The sequence below is a fragment of the Capra hircus genome, chromosome 11 (assembly GCF_001704415.2).
Source record: "Capra hircus breed San Clemente chromosome 11, ASM170441v1, whole genome shotgun sequence".
NCBI lineage: Eukaryota > Metazoa > Chordata > Mammalia > Artiodactyla > Bovidae > Capra > Capra hircus.
In genome coordinates, this window is record NC_030818.1 from 74636746 (window position 1) to 74660787 (window position 24042).

At 38.6% G+C, this 24042-nt stretch overlaps 1 protein-coding gene across 9 annotated transcripts in view; it reads right to left on the reverse strand.

Moving 5' to 3' along the window:
* The window catches only part of FAM228B (family with sequence similarity 228 member B), a 48602-nt gene continuing 24874 nt past the window's right edge, over positions 315-24042 (reverse strand). For 5 of the 9 annotated variants that reach the window (XM_018055576.1, XM_018055573.1, XM_018055574.1 and 2 more), the window contains exons 3-9: positions 22542-22610; positions 20551-20742; positions 17380-17460; positions 12107-12194; positions 11856-12012; positions 5681-5785; positions 632-3267 (exon numbers count right to left, since the gene is read on the reverse strand). In XM_018055576.1, the coding sequence (XP_017911065.1) occupies positions 2859-3267; positions 5681-5785; positions 11856-12012; positions 12107-12194; positions 17380-17460; positions 20551-20742; positions 22542-22610 (1101 nt within the window). In that variant the 3' untranslated portion in view covers positions 632-2858. The other 4 variants (XM_018055577.1, XM_018055575.1, XM_018055578.1 and 1 more) reach the window with 4 other exon arrangements.

Here is a 24042-nt window from a genome sequence, read left to right on the forward strand (position 1 = left end):
AAAGTTTACTAAAGAGAATGTACCATTTACCTGTATGATCTAGGGCTACAAGTAGAAGCGCCGAGGACAGATTTTCAGCGGCCCTTTTGCCCAAGGAAAACCTCATTGTCTTCTGTGCTCCAGATCCTGCCTACTGAGCTCCTGGGAGCAGGAGTCAAACTCAACATAAGCCAGAGGCAGACATGCAGACCCAGAATCACCGAGTGAGTAATCAAAAGTTTTTAAATTTTCTAAAGACTGTTGGGAAAATCTAGGGAGACTATGTGGGTATGGATTTTCAGGGTGCCTGACAATTTAAGGAAAGAGCAAGTGAATTGAGGTGGATGCTAAGGAAGGCAACAGTATTTTTATTGTATCTCTGAGGCAACATTTAACTCCTGTGGGAAATACATTTGCAGTAACTGTCAATATATAGTATGGTCATTTCTTAATTATCATACAGACAATTGGACTCAAAGACAAAGTCCATTGCAGATGCTTTTCTTAGAGAACATTTCTTGAGTGCTTTCCTTGGTCCTCAATCTGAGCGCTTCCTGCAACAGATGGCTTCCTTTGAAGCAGCCTTCTTTTGTGTCCTCTTTGACCAGTCAAGGACCAGGGTGTGTACTCCTTGGTTGCTAAAACCTTTTGAAAGTGACAGAAGAGAAGAGATAAGTGTGACTGATATAGGGATGAGGGGCTTTCCAGAGCAGAAAGAATTCCTCTGCTTAGCTGCGCTGACCTCCCTGAAGCCTAGTCCTCCTGTTGGAGCTAAGTGGCCTGGAGGCAGGGTCCCCTCTAAGCCTCCTGACTCAGCCTCTCCTCACTCCATCTGGATTCAGAAACATACAGAGATTCCAGTACAGAGCCAACCCTATTACAAGTGTGATAGATTACTGATGTGGGATATGATCTGAGGGTCCTGCTTTCAGATGTCAGTATGTCTGGAGTGCTCATTTACACTAGGATTATTGTGATTTATAAAATACTAGGTTCCTTTCATCCCTTCTCCTTTCAAACCTCTAAATCTTTGTCCTCCATCTTCACTGTCAGTTCATGAATGACCTTCTGATTTCACTGAGAAAATGAAGTAAACAGAAGTAAACAGTCTTCATTCACAAAATTCACCAAGGTGTCTTCATCTATATCCATGCATTCTGTGTCCTTCCTTCCTCTTACAATGAGAGATTGTCCTGACCTCCAGTTGAGTCCTGGATCCTACCTCTCCAGAGGTAAAGGGGATAGGGAGGGTAGAGAAATGGATGAGGGAGGTATTTTAAGTAGAGAAATCATAGAAGCCTTCTTGGGAGAGATGATATTTGTGCAGGGATCTGAGTGAGTGAGGCATGGAGAGATCCGGGGAAGGGGTATTCCAGGCAGACAGAATGGTAGAAGCAAAAGCCTGATAAGGTGTGCCACAAAACAAGAAAAGGAACACAGTGAGTGTGGGGAAAAGGCAGGTGATAAGGGTGGAGAGGAGGCAGGTGCCCAGCTGTACAGGGGTTAGAGGACCCATTAAAGAGTTAGGATAAAATCCAAAGTGTGAGGGAAGCCATTAGGATTCCTGGTTTTGGGTAGGGGAGAATTTTGGTATAATAAACATTTCTAAAAGACTATGGTGCTGCATGAGAACTCATTATACAGAGGCAAGAGCAGAAGGAGGAAGACCAGTCAGGAGGCTAGCACAAGAGGCCAGGTAAGACCACAGTGGCTTGAACCAGTGGCAGGACTGAGGAACTGAGAAGTGAACAAGCTAACAGACATAAGCTAGAAGACACGGAAACTGAGGGAAAGCAAGAAATAAAAAATGACTCCTAGACTTTTATCCTGGGGGTCCTTCTTGGATTATGGCCCTATTCACTGAAGTAAGAGAGTGCAAAAGTAAAGAATAATCTTGTTTGGGGCCGATTATATCAAGATACCCATAACTATTACAATACATAAGGAGGGTTTGTAAGGTTTGATTACAAAGTAACTTGTATTTTTCCTCACTGTCCATTAAAACCTGTTGTGTTGGGTAGTTCTCCAGCAACTTCCTGTTTTATTTTCCTCACTGCACTTATTACTAGCTCAGTGATATCATATATTTGCTTATTTATTGTCCATCTTTCATCAAAATGTAAGCTCCTTGAGATCAGAGATTTATCTGTTTTGTTTACCTCTAGTCTTCAGCCTTTCAAATACTGCATGGTTCAGAGTAGGTGCTTGTTAAAATTTGAGGAGCAAGCAAGCACATGGGAGGATATTAAAACATGACAAGTAAAAGGAATGAGACCACAAATTTAAGTTTTTATACATTTATCATGAATTAGTTAAAAAACAAAGGAGCTCCCTTATCTTTTAGGAGTAGGAGTGAGGAAACAGAGAGTCAGAAAAGAAGTCAGAAATAAAAAGAGAGTCAGAAATAGAAAGAGTCAGAAATAGAAAGATTGACTGTAGACTCAGACTAACAAACCATTTCCATGTTGATTTCTAACTGGGAGATGAGGAAATGGGCTGCGACTTCTTCAGTCCACTCCTAAAAGAAGCTACGCTCCAGAGACTTGGGACACAGGTGGTAGAGAAGAGAACTGAAGGGCAGTAGCACCTAGGCCTAGAAGCAGTAGCTAGGCTACAAGAGTCAAACAGCGCCAACTTTAACCACAGTCACCTTAGACGAGAAATCTGTGCTCGGTGAACATCTATATTTCCATACATTTTACATTTGGGGACTTTTACTTTTCAAACCTTACTACTTTTAGTATATGGTCCTTTTGAAAAATTTTGCCTTTCTTGGCTAAATTAAGAGGAACAAAATTTGAGACATGGCTTGAGTGTGGTATCTGATAAATAGTAGAGAGATGATTGAGACGGTGGAGGAGTAGAAGAAGAGCAAAAACTCAGGAGAGGGAGCTAGGGAAATATACAGTCTGCCCTCCAGAGGACACTCCATTAGGCAGTACATGGAGTCTCACTCTCCATACCCCTGAATCAGGAAAGCCTGCCTCAGTTTCTTCTACTCGCTCCCTCACCCTTTTTTGGCAGGGGGAGAAGCTAGGGAGGATGGCCCACTGCCTCCTGTCTTTGGGAAGCCTGCCATACAGAGTTGTTCCCAACTGCTCAGATTTTGGTATCAGCAATTGCTGCTGTGTGTATTGCAAAATGGGACTACCCCAGCTCTCGCTGCATCCTGGTCCCAATCCCCGTCTACCTCCTAGCTCAAGGAAGTTCAAGGAAGAAAGGTGCTCTTTAGAGTTGGCTTCTTTGGAACTTGGATTCTTCCCTCCTGATAACATAGAAAGGATGACCCTGTGTTTGTGGAGAAAGGAACCAGGAAGGAAAGAATTCTATCAGCTCAACTATAGCATTTAATATCTTATTTAAATTTGAGGTTGATGAGTTCTATATGACTTTATATATTTTTTTGAAAAATAAACAGCATTACCTTGCTCTACTAACATTTTCATCCAAAATCTCGTTACTGCTTAATCAAACAGGTGAGTGACGGTCCTTTGGCATAAATGACCCCCACCCCCTTACAGAGGTATACACTGTACCTTCCCTGGGAAGGTCTAACTCTGTCAAAGACAAGTATGCCTTTTCCACCTTGATGCTGTAATTGGGTGATGTGTTGGTTTAGTCGCTAAGTCGTGTCTGACTCTTGCAACCCCATGGACTGTAGCCTGCCAGGCTCCTCTGACCATGGGATTTTCCAGGCAAGAATAATAGAGTGGGCTGTCATTTTCTTCTTCAGGGGATCTTCCCGACCCAGGGATAGAACCCTGGTCTCCTGCATTGCAGGTGGATTCTTTACCAACTGAGCTACCAGGGAAGGCATACTTGGGATGATTCCCTAATTCATGGAAGAAAATACAGTGTAATCTTCCTCCTTATTCAGGGAGATCTCATGAATTTAAGCCTCTAGTTTAAACCCCTACACATTCTAATGATGCAATATTCTCCTTCATATCTGAGTCATACTCTGCTATAAAAGATATTTAAGGACAAAACCACCCCTTTTATACAATATACAAAAACTAAATAAGACTAAAATGTTTACTATTCTAAAACCTGACACAAACAAGTGTGTATGAGATCATGGCAGTTACAGATTTTAGAGGAACTTACTCCTTCAGAGCCTAATATACAAGAGTGATGTTGAATCAGTCCATCTTTTAAGGACTTCAGCTGCCAAGTGAATTGGGCTTAGTTTCAATATTTCCTATTATCCCTCAATTTCAGTTCCCATGCAGAAGAGCAGTAAAGTGTTAAATGTACCTCAAGGACACTGAGAAGTCCGCAATGCCCAGCACCATCACTAACAGTCATCTGTTTCTACTTTAAATCTACTAAAAACACCCTCATGAGGCAATTAGAACAACTAATTCTAATTCTGCTGGACATGCCAGAATCAAGCATTTCTAAAAGCCTTCTGGCTTCTGTCACATTATATTTGTTCAAAAAATTCTGAGTTTATTCAGAACAAGAAAAGGGAAACCCACTGCAGCTTACTTTGTGGCTTTTTAGTAACAGAGAATTATAAGCCAACCTCCTAAACGTCATATAAGCTCCCTTCTGCCTTGCTAGGTTCTTTTTTTTATTATTGTCAACAGTTTTACTGAGATATAATTTAGCACCATAAAATTCATCCATTTTACATGTTCAGATCAATGATTTTCCTATATTTACAGAGATGTGTAACCACCACCATGGTCTAATTTTAGTACATTTTTGTCAGTCCAAAACCTCACCCTCACTTACAGTCACTCTCCATTCCCAACGCTAGCACTAGGCAGCCAATAATCCGCCTCCTGGCTCCACAAATTTTCTTTTTCTGAACATTTCACATAAATATAAATAGAATCAAAATTGTGATTGTCTTCTTTCACTAAATGTAATACTTTTGAAGTTCATGTTGTGGCATGTGTAAGTGCTTCTTTTCCTTTTAACTGCCAAATAATATTCCATGTATGGATGTACCACATTTTGTTTATGTATTCACAAATTGATGAACATTTGAGTGATTGATGGTGTCCTGAACACCCACTTATATACAAGCCTTTATGTGGCCATATATTTCCATTTTTCCTAGATAGAAACCTAGGAGTTTAATGGCTGGGTCACTTGGTAATTTAACGTTTAATATTTGAGAAACAGATAAATTGTTTTCCAAAGCTGCTGTACCATTTTATATTCCCTTCAGCAATGTCTGAGGGACCTCATTACTTTTAATCAGATGCTTAACAAGTTATATAACTATATAGAGAAATCTCTTACTTTTAATTCCATACCTGGTAAATTGAGGTGACTCCCCATGTTACACACACGTAGTCTAGGTACGCTTTTCTGCCAATAACCTCTTGTTACTGGTTACAATATTGTAACAGCTACTACCCACCAGAACTAGTCCAAAATTTCATTTTTACCATTCCAATTCAATTAAAAATCTCCTAACTTTTAACTTTAATATGAGTTGTTAACAAGTTTTTTCTGTATCTGGGCTTGTTGTTTCTGAACATGTCAGCTGTTTGTTCTTTAAAACCAGAAAAAGCTGAGCAAAGTTGCCATCTCACCCAGACAGTGGTGGTAAATGCCTGATGTCTGGCCACAAGAGTCTGCTATATTCCTCAGGACTGACTCCAGTAACTTAAAATGATGGCAGGTGGTAGCAGTCAAGCATGTCAAATGAAAGAAGAACAAAGCCATGGAATAGCAGACTTACTTATAAGTAACTGCTTTATCTTCTTTTTGGAATTCCAGATGAGGAGTTCTTGCCGAGGGTCTCAAGTCAAAACTGCTTTCATTAAAATTCACTTTTATTTTTAACCTTTAACAAGATAACTTGTGTGAGAGGATATTCAGAAAACAATACTAGCTTGCATTTATAGAGAAATTATTGTTATATATTGACCACTATGTATACTGTCCAAAATACCATTATTTCAAACTGGTGTGCATTCTTGGGTATTTAAGAGTTCCTGAAACTATGATAGAGATTGGTTTACTATTTACTGAGGACCTGGAATCAGGTAGGCAAAGTTTAAAGTACTCCTTATATCCTAGAGCTTATACTCCAAGTGTAAAAAGAAGTTACAGAGATTATGTCATTTACAAGCATAAATGTAAAATGCTTTTCCTAAGAAAGAACTCAAACACCCCATTTCTCAGTCTCCTTGCCATAAGGTGGCAGGCAGGTGACTTAGAACCCTCCCATGTTGCCCCAACTCAAGACTGGTTGGAAGGATGATACCAGCCCTGTGAGGAGCATCCACTTCTGGCACAGATTACAGCAGAGCTGGTGGGGTTCTGGGCCAACAACTGGAGCAGCAGCTTCCTGCTTCTGCCATTTCCTGACCACAGCAGAAACAACATATCCCTTGGTCAGTCAGTTCTACACTGTGATTTGGGGAGTTATTTCTGAAATTTGAGCCCTGTTTCTTAACAACTTCCCAATGATTTTTTGAATGGCAGAAATCCTCAATGAAAGAATCCTTTTCTGGGGGAGGGGGAGATTCAGTTGTCTAGAATCAAGAGCCAGTATCCCAACTAACATACCCAGTACCCCCGGCTTGCAAATAGCCACACAAAGAATTAATGGAAAGGATCAGTCTGATGCTGACTTTATCAGAATGAGCCTTCCTAGAGAATGTGGACTTTGAAATGTTTTGAGTAAAAGAAATTGGTACAGCAAACATCTACTAATCTAGATTAGTAATAAAGCATTACTCACAAGAGGACAAAAGGGTTTCCTGTGTTAATATGTCTGAGAAGGGCTAATGCAGTGGTTCATTTGTCCCCAGGAACTTTTTTAGGCAAGGCTATCCTGGAGAAGAACTTGAGGTAAGAGTAAATACTAAGGGAACCAAACGATGATGAAAAGGCTGGATGAGAAGGGTATTATTGGATAAGACCTTCTCAACTACCTCTGCTTTTGCTCAGAGCAAACTAAGAGTATGGGTAGGAATGTCCTTGGTCAACAAATCCCATGGCTTCCTCTCAGTTCGCCTCACTCCAGAGTATCTGGCATAGAGTGATCCTTCTTGTCACTTTTTCCTCTCCTGACGTCTGTGGCAAACCACAGACTGCTTCTTCTGTCTCCTTTTCTTCCCATCTCCCAAATTTTATTGCACAGCCTTTCATCTCAGTAGTTTTCTTTTTCCCAGTATTCTCTCCTCAGCCTATCTAATCCATTCTAATCCTTTTATTCTCATTCCAAAGTGAATAACTCTTTTAGTAATCCAGCCTCAAATCCCCTTCTCTTTTGAGCTGTAGTCTCACTTTTCCAACAATCTGTAATACATCTTTACCTGAAAGGACCACAAGTATATAAAACTCAGAATAAACAAAACTAAATTCATCAACTGCACTTCTGAATCTACTCCTCCTATGTTCCATCTTATGCTGATAGCACCTCCATCCTCCCAGTGGCCTATTTTATACATCAGAGTCTTCCTTGAGCTCCCCTCTTCCCTGTTCATCATATCCAAACATTACTTCATTAGTCTATGAAACAAACACTGATTTGGGGTCACTCAATTACTATCCGCAAAGAATTTACAGCACATGTATGTGTATATAGACATATATATAGGAACAAAAATATATATAATAATGGCTGACTAGGAGCTTGCTCTAAAGCAGTGATCTTTAAGCAGTTTTGTTTATGCATTCCTAAAAGAGTTTTGAAAAGCCACGTAACCCCTTGGATATTTTAAAGCTGACATCTACAATTTTTCATTGTAAGTTTAAATAAGTTTGTTTCCTGTTAACAGATTTTAAAAATATCAACTGTCCCTTAAAAATCAAATATTCATTAGGATAAAATGAGTGTAGGCCTTACTAGCAATGAAAATTTTAAGATATTGTTTGATAAAATAGATTTTAACCACCATATTGAATAAGGCACACCAAATCTAAAGCAATCACATAAAGCTGTTATAAGAGAATTATAGCTAATATGTTTTGAAATTCTGGCCGTACCAGAAAACATTTCAGTTATACTTTAAAAGAAGCATCACTAAATTATATAGCTTCAACCATCCAAATTCAAAGCAACTCAACACAGACCAAGGATCCTGGTTTTATAGCATGCCTTTAAATCAATGAATTAGTTAAAGTAAAATAAAATATATATGAAAGGCCTGTGGGTTAAGTTTTCCTGCTTCATCATTAAAGTCTCTAAAAAGCCACTATTTTTATTTGCTCCTTCATTCTGTATCTTAAAATTTTTACACATAGGTTGAGAAGTATGTTTTTCTTTTAAAATGTGGGATAAGAAGTAATATAGATGCAGGCTTGTTCTCAGGCAGATCACCTTTTGGGAAGAGTACCTATAGACTTATGAATCTGGAAGCTGAGTCTCTTAAAATTGCCCATGTCTATGTATACCTTGAAAAGTCTTTACAGACCGTCACTGTATATTTTGAAATTCACAATTTGAAATTCACTGCTTTGAGGGAATCTACTTACTGTAAACAACTAGACCTTGGATACAATGTACCCTTTGAGGTGTCACTAGTCTCACAAGAAAAAGAAGGGTCTTGAAGAAACACACACATTCACACACAAATGTAGCACAGGCTAGAGGTATGGGAAGCTAGGGCCACAATGCTGGGCAGCAGGAGCATGTGGAACAGATAATGACCCCTGAGGACAGAGGGAAACAACAGAGCTAACGGAATACTGAGCCCTGTCTGGGCCAGCTGTAAGGTGGGGACACTACGCTTGAGAGACGCCACACTGAGCCAAGACCTTTGACAAGAGCTAAATAGATTTAAGGGACTAGATCTGATAGATAGAGTGCCTGCTGAACTATGGACTGAGGTTCGTGACATTGTACAGGAGACAGAGATCAAGACCATCCCCATGGAAAAGAAATGCAAAAAAGCAAAATGGCTGTCTGGGGAGGCCTCACAAATAGCTGTGAAAAGAAGAGAAGTGAAAAGCAAAGGAGAAAAGGAAAGATATAAGCATCTGAATGCAGAGTTCCAAAAAATAGCAAGAAGAGATAAGAAAGCCTTCTTCAGCAATCAATGCAAAGAAATAGAGGAAAACAACAGAATGGGGAAGACTAGAGAACTCTTCAAGAAAATTAGAGATACCAAGGGAACATTTCATGCAAAGATGGGCTCGATAAAGGACAGAAATGGTATGGACCTAACAGAAGCAGAAGATATTAAGAAGAGGTGGCAAGAATACACAGAAGAACTATACAAAAAAGATCTTCATGACCAAGATAATCACGATGGTATGATAACTCACCCAGAGCCAGACGTCCTGGAACGTGAAGTCAAGTGGGCCTTAGAAAGCATCACTACGAACAAAGCTAGTGGAGGTGATGGAATTCCAATTGAGCTGTTTCAAATCCTGAAAGATGATGCTGTGAAAGTGCTGCACTCAATATGCCAGCAAATGTTGAAAACACAGCAGTGGCCACAGGACTGGAACAGGTCAGTTTTCATTCCAATCCCAAAGAAAGGCAATGCAAAAGAACGCTCAAACTACCGCACAATTGCATTCATCTCACATGCTGGTAAAGTAATGCTCAAAATTCTCCAAGCCAGGCTTCAGCAATATGTGAACCATGAACTTCCAGATGTTCAAGCTGGTTTTAGAAAAGGCAGAGGAACCAGAGATCAAATTGCCAACATCCGCTGGATCATCAAAAAAGCAAGAGAGTTCCAGAAAAACATCTATTTCTGCTTTATTGACTATGCCAAAGCCTTTGACTGTGTGGATCACAATAAACTGTGGAAAATTCTGAAAGAGAAGGGAATACCAGACCACCTGACATGCCTCTTGAGTAACCTGTATGCAGGTCAGGAGGCAACAGTTAGAACTGGACATGGAACAACAGACTGGTTCCAAATAGGAAAAGGAGTACATCAAGGATGTATATTGTCACCCTGCTTATTTAACTTCTATGCAGAGTACATCATGAGAAATGCTGGGCTGAAGAAGCACAAGCTGGAATCAAGATTGCCAGGAGAAATACCAATAACCTCAGATATGCAGATGATACCACCCTTATGGCAGAAAGTGAAGAGGAACTAAAAAGCCTCTTGATGAAAGTGAAAGAGGAGAGCGAAAAAGTTGGCTTAAAGCTCAACATTCAGAAAACAAAGATCATGGCATCCGTTCCCATCACTTCATGGGAAATAGATGGGCAAACAGTGGAAACAGTGTTAGACTTTATCTTTTTGGGCTCCAAAATCACTGCAGATGGTGACTGTAGCCATGAAATTAAAAGATGCTTACTCCTTGGAAGAAAAGTTATGACCAACCTAGATAGCATATTGAAAAGCAGAGACATTACTTTGCCAACAAACGTCTGTTTAGTCAAGGCTTTGGTTTTTCCAGTGGTCATGTATGGATGTGAGAGTTGGACTGTGAAGAAAGCTGAGCACCGAAGAATTGATGCTTTTGAACTGTGGTGTTGGAGGAGACTCTTGAGAGTCCCTTGGACTGCAAGGAAATCCAACCAGTCCATTCTAAAGGAGATCAGCCTTCGTTGTTTTTTGGGAGGAATGATGCTAAAGCTGAAACTCCAGTACTTTGGCCACCTCACGTGAAGAGTTGACTCATTGGAAAAGACTGTGATGCTGGGAGGGATTGGGGGCAGGAGGAGAAGGGGACAACAGAGGATGAGATGGCTGGATGGCGTCACTGACTCAATGGACGTGAGTTTGAGTGAACTCCGGGAGTTGGTGATGGACAGGGAGGCCTGGCATGCTGCGATTCATGGGGTTGCAAAGAGTCGGAAACGACTGAGCGACTGAACTGAACTGAACCAGGCCCAGGTTGATAGCATCTCAGCTACCAGCAAAGGAAGAAACAGAAGCAAATCCTCTGTGTAGAAGTTTCCTTAATTTAGGCCAATAGGACACCCAAGATAAAATTAACTCAAAAATAAAATTCACTAAGCATATGAGAAAGCAAACCATTATAATTGAGAGTCAGCGAGGGAAAAGATTCAGCATCCTCAAGAAATACAGAATTTGGGATTATCAAATATAGAATGCAGAATAGCAATGTATAAAATGTTTAAAGAAACAAATAATCCAATCACCAAGGTAAAACAGTAAGAGCCCATTAGGAATGAACAAGTTGTATGGGGTGGGAGGGAGAAAATTTTAAGAAATTAAAATTTTAATATTCCACACAGTGAAAAAAGAATTAGTAAACAGGAAAATATAGCCAAAGAAATTACTGGACTTTCGAGTGGTACACTCGTTATGAATCTGCCTGCCAGTGCACGGGACATGGGTTTGATCCCTGGTCCAGGAAGATTCCGCATGCCATGGGGCAACTAAGCCCATGCACTGCAGTTACTGAAGCCCTAGAGCCTGTGCTCTACAACAAGAGAAGCCACTGCAATGAGAAGCACACTGCAGCTAGAGAAAGCTCGTGTGCAGCAACAAAGACCCAGTGCAGCCATAAATACATTTTAAAATTAAAAAGAAGTAGGGTCATAGGTGTAGAAAATGAACATATGGCTACCAGGGGATAAAGGGGAGAGGGATACACTGGAAAACTGGGATTGACATATACACACTCAGTTCATTCAGTTCAGTTCAGTTGCTCACTACTATATATATAAAACAGATAACTAATAAGAACCTACTATATGGCACAGGAAATTCTACTGAATACTCTGTAATGGCCTATATGGGAAAAGAATCTAAAAAAAGTGAACATATGCATATGTGTAAATGATCCACTTTCCTGTATACCTGAAACTAACACAATATTGTAAGTCAAATATATTTCAATAAAAATTTTTTAAAAAGAAAAATATTTTAAAGAAATCATAATTATGACAAAATTTATATCACTGTGTTAAGAAAAAGTCTTCAAATTCTAAAAGGTTCCTTAATTTCTACTATATTAATCATTACCTGCTCCTTTTACAAAATTCACTTTCTATGTAGTTTGGAGGCAGTCTAATCCACTCATTTGGAGTCATTAAATGCCTTGAATTAGAAATTCCTGGGAATCTGGAATGCAGTTTGGCCTTCTCAACCTCTTTAAATTCTTTCATTGTATATATTTTGCCTGTAGGACAATTAAAACCTAAAATTAACACTCTTAAATGCAACTGCCATTGCTCTTAGGTTATGAAACCACATAACAATTAGAAACTAAGTACCAGTCTCACACTGAAGAAGAATTCTTTTCCCATCATCTTTGTCATATTGTGCCTTTTTCAGAGGGTCACGAAATGGTGGGATGGTAACCTATAAGAAAAACAGTTCTTTGAGGACTGGGTTGCAGGTCTTTTTTGGTCTATTCTAAGCATCCATGTATGGTTCTTATGCCAGAAGAATCAAGATTACAGTATCTACAAACAAATGGCATTCTAATTATTATATATATGTATGTAACACATTACAAAGAAATGAGGGCACTCCAACACACCTCCAAGCAAGGCTTTCCAGCCAAAGCATGGTAAGCTCTTGTTTTAATAGCCTTTTCAGATTATTGTGGATATTCTTTTAGATATTATACCCAAAATCAACAGGTGGCGGTTTCTTAAAGGTTAGTGATGATGTGGAATCTGAAACCATATCAATGAGTTATTCAAACTTTGCTATATTAAAATTCATTGACTTATCTTGAACTCTGAATGGACCTTTTATCCATAACATTAATTGGTGGTTTAGAAAAAATTAGATCACTGAGTTTATATGAGGACTTCCAAATGTTAATACATTTCATTATATAATAATCACATTTATTAATATCATTACCAATGTATCAGTAAAGTCTTTGAGTACTGGGACACTATCACACTGATGATAGTATGATTTTTCAAAAATTCAAATTTTTGAAAGCTCACATTTTATTATTGGCAACAAATACCATCAGTTGTTTCCCTTAAAGCGGTAGACTCACTTCAGTAATTTTCTAGAAAATGTCTGCAAAATATCCAAGACTTAATAACCAAAGTCTATAAGTAAAAGTGTTCCATGAAAAACAAAATCAGCCAGTTCAGCTTATAATTTAAACAATCATAGTGCATTTCAATACACAGAAGTATTCTTTGCATACTTCCCATTTCATCACACAGAGTATTAAAAAGGCCAAGATCTGAGGTGAGGAGGGATAAATTAGGAGTTTGGGATTAGCAGATACAAACTACTAGATAAAAAACAGATAAACAACAGGGTTGTGGTGCACAGCAAAGGGAACTATATTCAGTATCTTGTAATGAACTATAATGGAAAAGAATCTGAAAAAGTATATATATATATATATATATATATATATATATATAGCTTTGCTATATACCAGGAACTAATATATAACATTGTAAACCAACTGAACTTCAATTTTTAAAAAGTGGGGGTAAGACTTAATAAAATTAATAATGTTTACTGTTTGATCAAGGACATTCTTAAGTGAAACTGAATTGTTTTTTTACTGTGAGTGCATGACAGTGAGGAATATGATTACTAGTTTAATTTGTGACACCAACTTAAGTAGTTCTAAGGTACTAGCTGTTCTGCCCAACACTGTTTTTGCACCATCAGTGCAAATGTCAACATAATGAAAAAAAGCTGGTAATATTTAACACCATTATGAAAAGTTTTGGCCTAATGGACCCCCTGAAAGGGTTTCAGGGCTGTCAAAGTTCTTGTACATCACTTTGAGAACTGCTGATATAACCTCAAATTGCTCAGCTTATCTTAAGAGGTCACCTATCGGCTTCATTTAGAAAGTCATCATGGTGAAAGAACAAAAGGAAACTTTGGTATCAGGAAGATCTGGTTTCAAATCCCAATTCTCATCCTTACTAGCTATGCTACTAGTTAATATGTCTAAGGATCTACCTCTAAACTCTCAATTTAACTCTGACCTATAAAAATACAGACAGTAGCATCTATATATACCCCAATTTGGGCAACAATATAAAGATCTGCTTTGCCCTGCAAATGCCAGGAGGGCGTGTCTATGATTCAAGGTGGGTTTTTTGTCTTATTTCGTTTAATGATATCCACTACTAGCAAAAATGTGAAAAAAGTAGATTCTCTGGAAGTGGAAGTGTTAGTCACTCAGTTGTGTCCGACTGTTTGTGACCCTGTGGGTTATAGCCCACCAGGCTCCTCTTTCCATGGAACTCTCCAGGCAAGAATACTGGAGTGGGTTGCCATTGCTTTCTCCAGGGGATCATCTCGACCCAGGGATTGAACCTAAGTCTCCCACATTGCGGGCAGACTCTTTACCAACTAAGTCATCAGGGAAGTCCAGATTCTCTGGAGGGGGTGCAAATTATGTAACCATTCTGGAGAACAATTTCATGACATGAATCAAAATCACGTATAACTTTTAACACAGCAATTCTACTACCAGCACCTTATCCTAAGGAAAAAATTAAGAAATAGTTAAAGGGATGTTCATTATACCGTTGTTTATAATAGCAATAGGTCAAAAACAATCTAGAAGTTCAAAATAAGGAATATTTTAAAAAAAAAAAGATGGTATAGCAAAATTGTGTATGAGTTTAGAAACACACTTGTACTCTGGTATTGACAGCTGTGCAAACTTCTGGACAGATCACAGCCTTGTTGTGGCGAAGGGGCTTGCATAACTCAGTGAAGCTATGAGCCATGCTGTGCAGGGCCACCTAAGATGGACCAGTCATAGTGGAGAGTTCTGACAAAATGTGGTCCACTGGAGGAGGGAATGGCAAACCACAGCAGTATTCTTGCAACAAGAACCCCATGAACAGTGTGAAAAGGCAAAAAGATATGACACCAGAAGATAAGCCCCCATGGTTGGAAGGTGTCCAATATGCTACTAGGGAAGAACAGAGGGTAATTACTAATAGCTCCAGAAAGAATGAAACAGGTGGGCCAAAGTGGAAACAACGCTGGGTTGCAGATCTGTCTGGTGGTGAAAGTAAAGTCCGATGCTGTAAAGAACAATATTGCATAGGAACCTGGAATGTTAGGTCTGAGGAATCAAAGTAAATTGGATGTGGTCAAGCAGGAGATGACAAGAGTGAATATCTACATCTTAGAAATCAATGGGAAACTTAATTCAGATGACCATTATATCTACTATTGTCAGCAAGAATCCCTTAGAAGAAATGGAATAGCTCTCACAGTCAACAAAAGAATCCAAAAAGGAATGCTTGGGTGCAATCTCAAAATGACAGAATGATTTCAGTTCATTTCCAAGGCAAGCCATTCAACATCACAGTAATCCAAGTCTATGCCCCAACCACTGATGTCAAAGAAGCTGAAGTTGATTGGTTCTATGAAGATCTATAAGACCTTATAGAACTAACACCAAAAAAAAGATGTCCTTTTCATCATAGGGGATTGGAATGCAAAAATAGGAAGTGGTTGTCTGAGGAGGCTTTACAAATAGCTGAGCAAAGAAGAAAAGCGGAAGGCAAGGGAGAAAGGGAAAGATATACCCAACTGAATGCAGAGTTCCAGAGAATAGCAAGGAGAGATAAGAAGCCTTACTTAAATGGACAGTGCAAAGAAGTAGAGGAAAACAACAGAATGGGAAAGGCTAGAGATCTCTTCAAGAAAACTGGAGATATCAAAGGAACATTTCATGCAAGATTGGGCATGATAAAGAAAAGAAATGGTAAAGATCTAACAGAAGAAGAGATTAAAAAGAGGGTGCAAGAATACACAGAACTCTACAAAAAAAGGTCTTAATGACCCAGATAACCATGATGGTGTGGCCACTCACCTAGAGCCTGACATCCTAGAGTGTGAAGTCAAGTGGGCCTTAGGAAGATTACTACAGTCAAGTCTAGTGGAGGTGATGGAATTCCAGTTGAGCTATTTCAAATCCTAAAAGATAATGCTGTTAAAGTGTTGCATTCAATGTGTTAGCAAATTTGGAAAACTCAGCAGGGGCCACAGGACTGGAAAAGGTTAGTTTTCATTCCAATCCCAAAGAAGAGAAGTATCAAAGAAGGTACAAACTACTACACAATTGTGCTCATTTCATATGTGAGTAAGGTTATGCTCAAAATCCTTCAAGCTAGGCTTCAGTGGTACATGTACCAAGAACTTCCAGATGTACAAGCAGGGTTTAGGAAAGGCAGAGGAACCAGAGATCAAATTGCCAACATTCGCTGGATCACAGAGAAAGCAAGGGAATTCTAGGAAAACATCTACTTCTGCTTCATTGACTACGCTAATGCCTTTGACTGTGTGGATCACAACAAACTGGAAAATTCTTAAAGAGATGGGAATACCAGACTGCCTAACCTATCTCCCGAGAAACCTGTATGTGGGTCAAGAAGCAACAGTTAGAACTGGACATGGAACAATGGACTGGTTCAAAATTGGAAAAGGAGTACAAGGCTATATATTGTCACCTTGTTTATTTAACTTCTGTTATGACCAACCTAGACATCAAATTAAAAGGCAGAGACATTACTTTACCAAAAAAGGTCTATCTCGTCAAGGCTATGGTTTTTCCAGTAGTCATGTATGGATGTGGCAGTTGGACTATACAGAAAGCTGAGCGCCAAAGAATTGACTCTTTTGAACTGTGGTGCTGGAGAAGACTCTTGAGAGTCCCTTGGACTGCAAGGAGATCCAACCAGTCCATCCTAAAGGAGATCAGTCCTGGGTGTTCACTGGAAGGACTGATGCTGAAGCTGAAACGCCAATACTTTGGTTACCTCATGCGAAGAGTTGACTCATTGGAAAAGATCCTGATGCTGGGAGGGATTGGGGGCAGGAAGAGAAGGGAACGACAGAGGATGAGATGTTTAGATGGCATCACCGACTCAATGGAGATGAGTTTGAGTAGACTCCAGGAGTTGGTGATGGACAGGGAGGCCTGGCGTGCTGTGGTCCATGGGGTCGCAAAGAGTTGGACACAACTGAGTGACTGAACTGAACTGAACTGATGCAGAAATGCCAGGCTGGATGAATCACTAGCTGGAATAAAGACTGCCAGGAGAAATATCAGTAACCTTAGATATGCAGATGATACCATTCTAATGGCAGAAAGTGAGGAGGAACTAAAGAGCCTCTTGATGAGGGTGAAAGAGGAAAGTGAAAAAGCTGGCTAAAAACTCAACATACAAAAAAACTAAGGTCATGGCATCCAGTCCCATCACTTCATAGCAAACAGATGGGGAAAAGGTAGAAACAATGACAGATTTTATTTTCTTGGGCTCCAAAATCACTGAAGATGGTGACTGCAGTCATGAAATTAAGACGCTTGCTTCTTAGAAGAAAAGCTGTGGCAAACCTAGACAGCATATTAAAAAGCAGAGACATCACTTGGCTGACAAACTTCCATATAGTCAAAGCTGTGGAGATGGGACATGATTAAGATGTTACAGCATTCATAGGGAATCACTGAAGGACTACTTACATATTAAGACTGTTCAAAAACATAAACCACATAACACAAAAGTTAAAATTAGAAATCTACCTTCAGAAAATTCGGGTCCTCTTTGTTCACGTAAAAAGGATCATACTCTTTCGGATCATAATGCTCTATAAATGCATTTCCCTATAGGAAGGAACCACACATAAGAATAAGAGGTGCACGATTAATTTTGAACATAACAAGACTCAAGAGTCAAATGCAGAGTTCCACTGTTATGCTTTAAAATGGTATCAATGACAAATGCAAATGGAATGGGAAGACCAAACTGGATTTATCTAAGTAATAATAATGTATAATTATACATTATAATGTAATGTAAATCACTTTCACTTTCAATCCTAGAGAATGTGTTCAGTTCAGATCAGTTCAGTCGCTCAGTTGTGTCCAACTCTTTGCGACCCCATGAATCGCAGCACGCCAGGCCTCCCTGTTTATCACCATCTCCTGGAGTTCACTCAGACTCACGTCCATTGAGTCCGTGATGCCATCCAGCCATCTCATCCTCGGTCATCCCCTTCTCCTTCTGTCCCCAATCCCTCCCAGCATCACAGTCTTTTCCAATGAGTCAACTCTTCACATGAGGTGGCCAAAGTACTGGAGTTTCAGCTTTAGCATCATTCCTTCCAAAGAAATCCCAGGGCTGATCTCCTTTAGAATGGACTGGTTGGATCTCCTTGCAGTCCAAGGGACTCTCAAGAGTCTTCTCCAACACCACAGTTCAAAAGCATCAATTCTTCGGCGCTCAGCCTTCCTCACAGTCCAACTCTCACATCCATACATGACCACAGGAAAAACCATAGCCTTGACTAGACGGACCTTAGTCGGCAAAGTAACGTCTCTGCTTTTGAATATGCTATCTAGGTTGGTCATAACTTTTCTTCCAAGGAGTAAGCGTCTTTTAATTTCATGGCTGCAGTCACCATCTGCAGTGATTTTGGAGCCCAAAAAGATAAAGTCTAACACTGTTTCCACTGTTTCCCCATCTATTTCCCATGAAGTGATGGGAACGGATGCCATGATCTTTGTTTTCTGAATGTTGAGCTTTAAGCCAACTTTTTCGCTCTCCTCTTTCACTTTCATCAAGAGGCTTTTTAGTTCCTCTTCACTTTCTGCCATAAGGGTGGTATCATCTGCATATCTGAGGTTATTGATATTTCTCGCGGCAATCTTGATTCCAGTTTGTGTTTCTTCCAGTCCAGCATTTCTCATGATGTACTCTGCATAGAAGTTAAATAAGCAGGGTGACAATATACATCCTTGATGTACTCCTTTTCCTATTTGGAACCAGTCTGTTGGTCCATGTCCAGTTCTAACTGTTGCTTCTTGACCTGCATACAGGTTTCTCAAGAGGCAGGTTAGATGGTCTGGTATTCCCATCTCTTTCAGAATTTTCCACAGTTTATTGTGATCCACACAGTCAAAGGCTTTGGCATAGTCAATAAAGCAGAAATAGATGTTTTTCTGGAACTCTCTTGCTTTTTCCATGATCCAGCGGATGTTGGCAATTTGATCTCTGGTTCCTCTGCCTTTTCTAAAACCAGCTTGAACATCTGGAAGTTCATGGTTCATGTATTGCTGAAGTCTGGCTTGGAGAATTTTGAGCATTACTTTACTAGCATGTGAGATGAGCGCAATTGTGTGGTAGTTTGAGCATTCTTTGGCATTGCCTTTCTTTGGGATTGGAATGAAAACTGACCTGTTCCAGTCCTGTGGCCACTGCTGAGTTTTCAACATTTGCTGGCATATTGAGTGCAGCACTTTCACAGCATCATCTTTCAGGATTTGAAACAGCTCAATTGGAATTCCATCACCTCCACTAGCTTTGTTCGTAGTGATGCTTTCTAAGGCCCACTTGACTTCACATTCCAAGATGTCTGCCTCTAGATTAGTGATCACATCATCATGATTATCTTGGTCATGAAGATCTTTTTTGTACAGTTCTTCCGTGTATTCTTGCCACCTCTTCTTAATATCTTCTGCTTCTATTAGGTCCATACCATTTCTGTCCTTTATCGAGCCCATCTTTGCATGAAATGTTCCCTTGGTATCTCTAATTTTCTTGAAGAGATCTCTAGTCTTTCCCATTCTGTTGTTTTCCTCTATTTCTTTGCATTGATTGCTGAAGAAGGCTTTCTTATCTCTTCTTGCTATTCTTTGGAACTCTGCATTCAGAGGCTTATATCTTTCCTTTCTCCTTTGCTTTTTGCCTCTCTTCTTTTCACAGCTATTTGTGAGGCCTCCCCAGACAGCCATTTTGCTTTTTTGCATTTCTTTTCCATGGGGATGGTCTTGATCCCTGTCTAGCTGTTCTTTATCTAGTCTTCAAGCAGGGAATGAACCCAGGATGTTGGGAAAAGTATACTTGATCAGAAGCCAGTAAACTTGGTCTTAAATTAAAAACTTTCTGTAAGTAATTGTATGATTCTGAATTTTGCATCTTATTTTTTCTATGCCTGCATTTTTTGGGATTGGAATGGAAACTGACCTTTTCCAGTCCTATGGCCACTGCTGATGTAATGTAAAATAATATGTAAATAATGTAATAATGTAAAATAATCATATAATATAAATATACATTATAATGTATAATTATATAATAACTGTAATAATGTATTTAAGTAATAAATATCATAGTGATGGAATCTAATTAAAATTTGCAAGATTTTTATAAATAATAAAAAATTATTGCCACCTCTTTTTTATAAAAGGTATTTAATAAAAGGTATTAGATAAAAGGTATTAGAACCTTTTTAATACCTTTTAATAAAAGGTATTAGAACACTAAAAGATTTAGGAATTTGTTTTTAGATACTAGTCAAACATCTCAGATCTCTTTAAAATGCCAGAAAAACAGAAATATTTTATATACCAAAATATTACAAAATATTTTATATTTTGTAAATAAGCTCCAGAATAAAAAAAAACACATATCTTGAACCTAGACTCCAAATTTTTAAAACTGATATATAAAATTAACAATTACATACAGAAAAAAAAAGAAAAATGATTCTAATGTTCACATTTAAATACAGATCTAACCCTTTACCTCCATCCTTTCCACATGCCCTGGATTTAAGAATAATGTATGCTATGATAGAGTATAGATTATGCATAAACAGAGTTGGCAAGATTAGGCTGTTTGGATAGTTAAATAAAAAAAGATAATTACAGTTTTTGAGCAACTGAAAAAAATAACAAATGAATCCTTAGTACCTTTTTATTTACATATTTTAAAAAACCATCTAATTCTTCTTGTCTCCTTTTTTTAATCTTCTTATATGAAGTGACTTTTTCTATAATTTTTTTCTGGAGAGGATCTGCCACATGATCAACCCATCTTTTATACAATATCTCTTTTCTTCTTGCATTTAGGAAGTCATGATGTTTTAAACACTTATCTAATTCCTAGTAAACAGTGATAGGAAAGACAAATATATTATCTTAATGTTTTCTTGTTCCAAAATTTAAAAGCACCCATTAATTAAATTACTACGTTGGCTTCTAATGCGTGACACACACAATACTGGAAACAAAGAATACATGAATAAATTAGATAATATACCTGCTCTCCCTGGAAGACAGACTATAAAACAGATCTACGAAACAATGGGAGGAGGGACAATGGGAGGAGGTAGCAAGAGATATATGGGGCTCAGTGTTCACTGCGTCATTACAGTAGCCAAGAGGTGGCAATAACTTCAGTGTCCATCAACAGATGAAAGTATAAACAAAATGTGATATATACACATAATGGAATATTATACAAGTATAAGGAGGGAAATTCTGACACATGCTACAACACGGATGAACCTTAAAAACAATATACTAACTGAAATATGCCAGACACAAAAGGACAAATATTTTAGGATTCCACTTATATCAAATAAGTAGATTAGGCAAACTCAAAGAGACAGAAACCAGAGGTCACAAGAGGCTTGCAAAAGAAGGGATGGGGAGTTACTGCTTAACAAGTACAAAGTTTTCTTTGGGGTGATGAAAACGTTTTAGAAATAGATAATGGTGACAGTTGTACAACATGTCAATGTAATTAATGTCACTGAATTATACATTCAAAAATGGCTTAAAAAGCAAATTTTATGTTATATGTATTTTACCACAGTAGAAAAATAATCAACTTTTTTCTTCCTTTGGTCACACTGTGCAGCATGCAGGATCTTAGCTAGTTCCCCATCCAGGGATCAAGCCCATGTCCCCTGCATTGAGAGTATGGAGTCTTAACCACTGGGCCATCATGAGAGTCCCAATAAAATTTTTAAAAGATTTCCAAATTGGTAGACACTTGGGATAGATCTTAAAGAACAGAGTTATTTTTGACTGCCCTGGCCATCCAGCGGTTAAGACTCTGTACTTCTACTGTAGGGGGGCACATGTCCAGTCCCTGGGCAGGGAACTAAGATCCCATAAGCTGCTTGGTGTGGCCAGGAAAAAAAAGACAAGAGTGAAAAGGCTGAACTGTAGCACAACCTGGTACAAATGGCAAGTAGCCTGCAAAGAAAATGCCTAAATCAGGCTATAAAACTAAATCATCCTCAGCAAAACTTCTCATACACCTTTCATCTAGCAAATGAAATCATGTGATTACTAGGATCAACAACGTGAAATTTAAAATGAAAAAAATAAAGTACTAAAAACCCTGAGACCTTTTCCAGGTAATATCCCTCCCTAACTTCAGGTCATAGCACATCTCTACCATTCTCAGTGAATAATTCCTTTCCTTTTTAAACAACTCCAAAGAAAATTCTTAAAAACAAAAATAGGCTGCCCACTCCAGAGTTTAGTACACATCACATGGACATTCATCTTGTCTTATAATTAAGCCCATCCTGCTACAGTTAAAGCCTTGTTCTTATGTAGGTATTCCTGAGTAATAATTTGTCAGTGTGTTCCAATAACAGCTCTTAAAAATAGACAGGGATTCCTAGAAGTCCCACTAAAATGAAGAAACAAGTGAATAGGAGGAAACTCTTATAAGGTATCTATAAAAGAATCCCCACAAAGTATAGAAAGCGAAGAAGTAAATTAAAGCAACCTCAGAGCTCTTTTAAGGTCAATCCTAAAGGCTAAGGAGTGTTTCCATTATTTTCTATAGTTTCTAAAATTTTTGTAATGACATGGCACTACATATAAAATAGAAAAACAAAATTTAATTTTTAACTGAGACATATTTGGTAGCCAATTCTTACCTTGATTATATAATTTTCTCTATATAATATTGATTGAATAGCCGCATCAACATCTTCCTTAGCTAATACCTAAAATGATAGAATAAAATTTTGAAAATCAAGTATTAAAAAATTAAATTATTAATACTACCTAGATTAATAATATTTTATGTGTCCTATATATCCCTGGGAAGTTCTCTGTAAATCCCAATTTTTTTTTTACCTCAAATCATATCATCAAGTACTTTTTAAAGAGTATTTGAATCTTTCCACTCTCAGCTACATTTTACTTTAGGGAAAAAAAAATAACTCAGATCACAGACATTTGGATTCCCAACATGGTCAAATGACTTGCCCGAAGTCACATGGTACCCATCTTTTTTCACATCCTATAAAATGATACAATCACGCCTCTAATGGAATTCATTTACTCATTAATGAATTTTATTTGATTACACTTAGTTACTTATGGGCTTCCCTGGTGGCTCAGTGGCAAAGAATCTGCCTGTAGTGCAGGAGATGAGTTCAATCCCTGGGTTGGGAAGATTCCCCTGGAGAAGGAAATGGCAACCCACTCCAGTATCCTCTCCTGGAAAATCTCATGGACAGAGGAGCCTTGCAGGCTGCAGTCCATGTGGTCACAAAAGAGTTGGACACAACTTAGCAAATAAACAACAACCCTAGTCATTGTAGCTATCAAATATTGATACTTTTTATGAACAAGCCACATTCTCAATATTTTAAGCCAACACAATCTTCTGGAAATAGTTCATAAAATCAAGTTTTTCCATTTTCATAACAACTCTTCCTCAATTAAACATCCGCCAGAAAATGCAAGAGGCTGATATCTAACATACATGTGGATACCAAATTATACAGCTACTAATGGCTAAAAAGAGCAAATTTTAAGCTATAATATTTCTGCAATGGAAACAGTGATTAATAATAAAAGAGTCCCAAGGTGGGAGACATTTGGGGTGACCTTTGAAATCTTCTCATAATTACACACACAAAAAATTCTCAAATGAACTGTCATTAGAATTAGTTGTCTTCAGTTCCACTACCTGTGTTTTCCAGAAAGAAAGTTAGTCACTCAGTCGTGTCCAACTGTTTGTGACCCCATGGACTGTAGCCCACCAGGCTCCTCTGTCCATGGAATTCTCCAGGCAAGAATACTGGAATAGGTTGCCATTTCCTTCTCCAGGGGATCTTCCCGACCTAGGGATCACACCCAGTTCTCCTGCATTGTAGACAGGCTCTTTACCAACTGAGCCACCAGGGAAATCCCTGAAATTTTCCACAACAGATGAATAAAATCTTAAAATCTAAGAACTAACCTTCCCCATTAACACACAAGGAAATTAAGGTTCATCAGAGGTAAGCAACAACCAGAAGCCTAGAAAATCCTGCACTGAGCCCAAAATTCAAACTCAAATGTATCTAACTCCAAATTCATTTTCTTTGTCCTTTCTGCCTCACAGAGTTGCTATTTCTAGCAAATCTACTGTTCTCAAAACCAAGA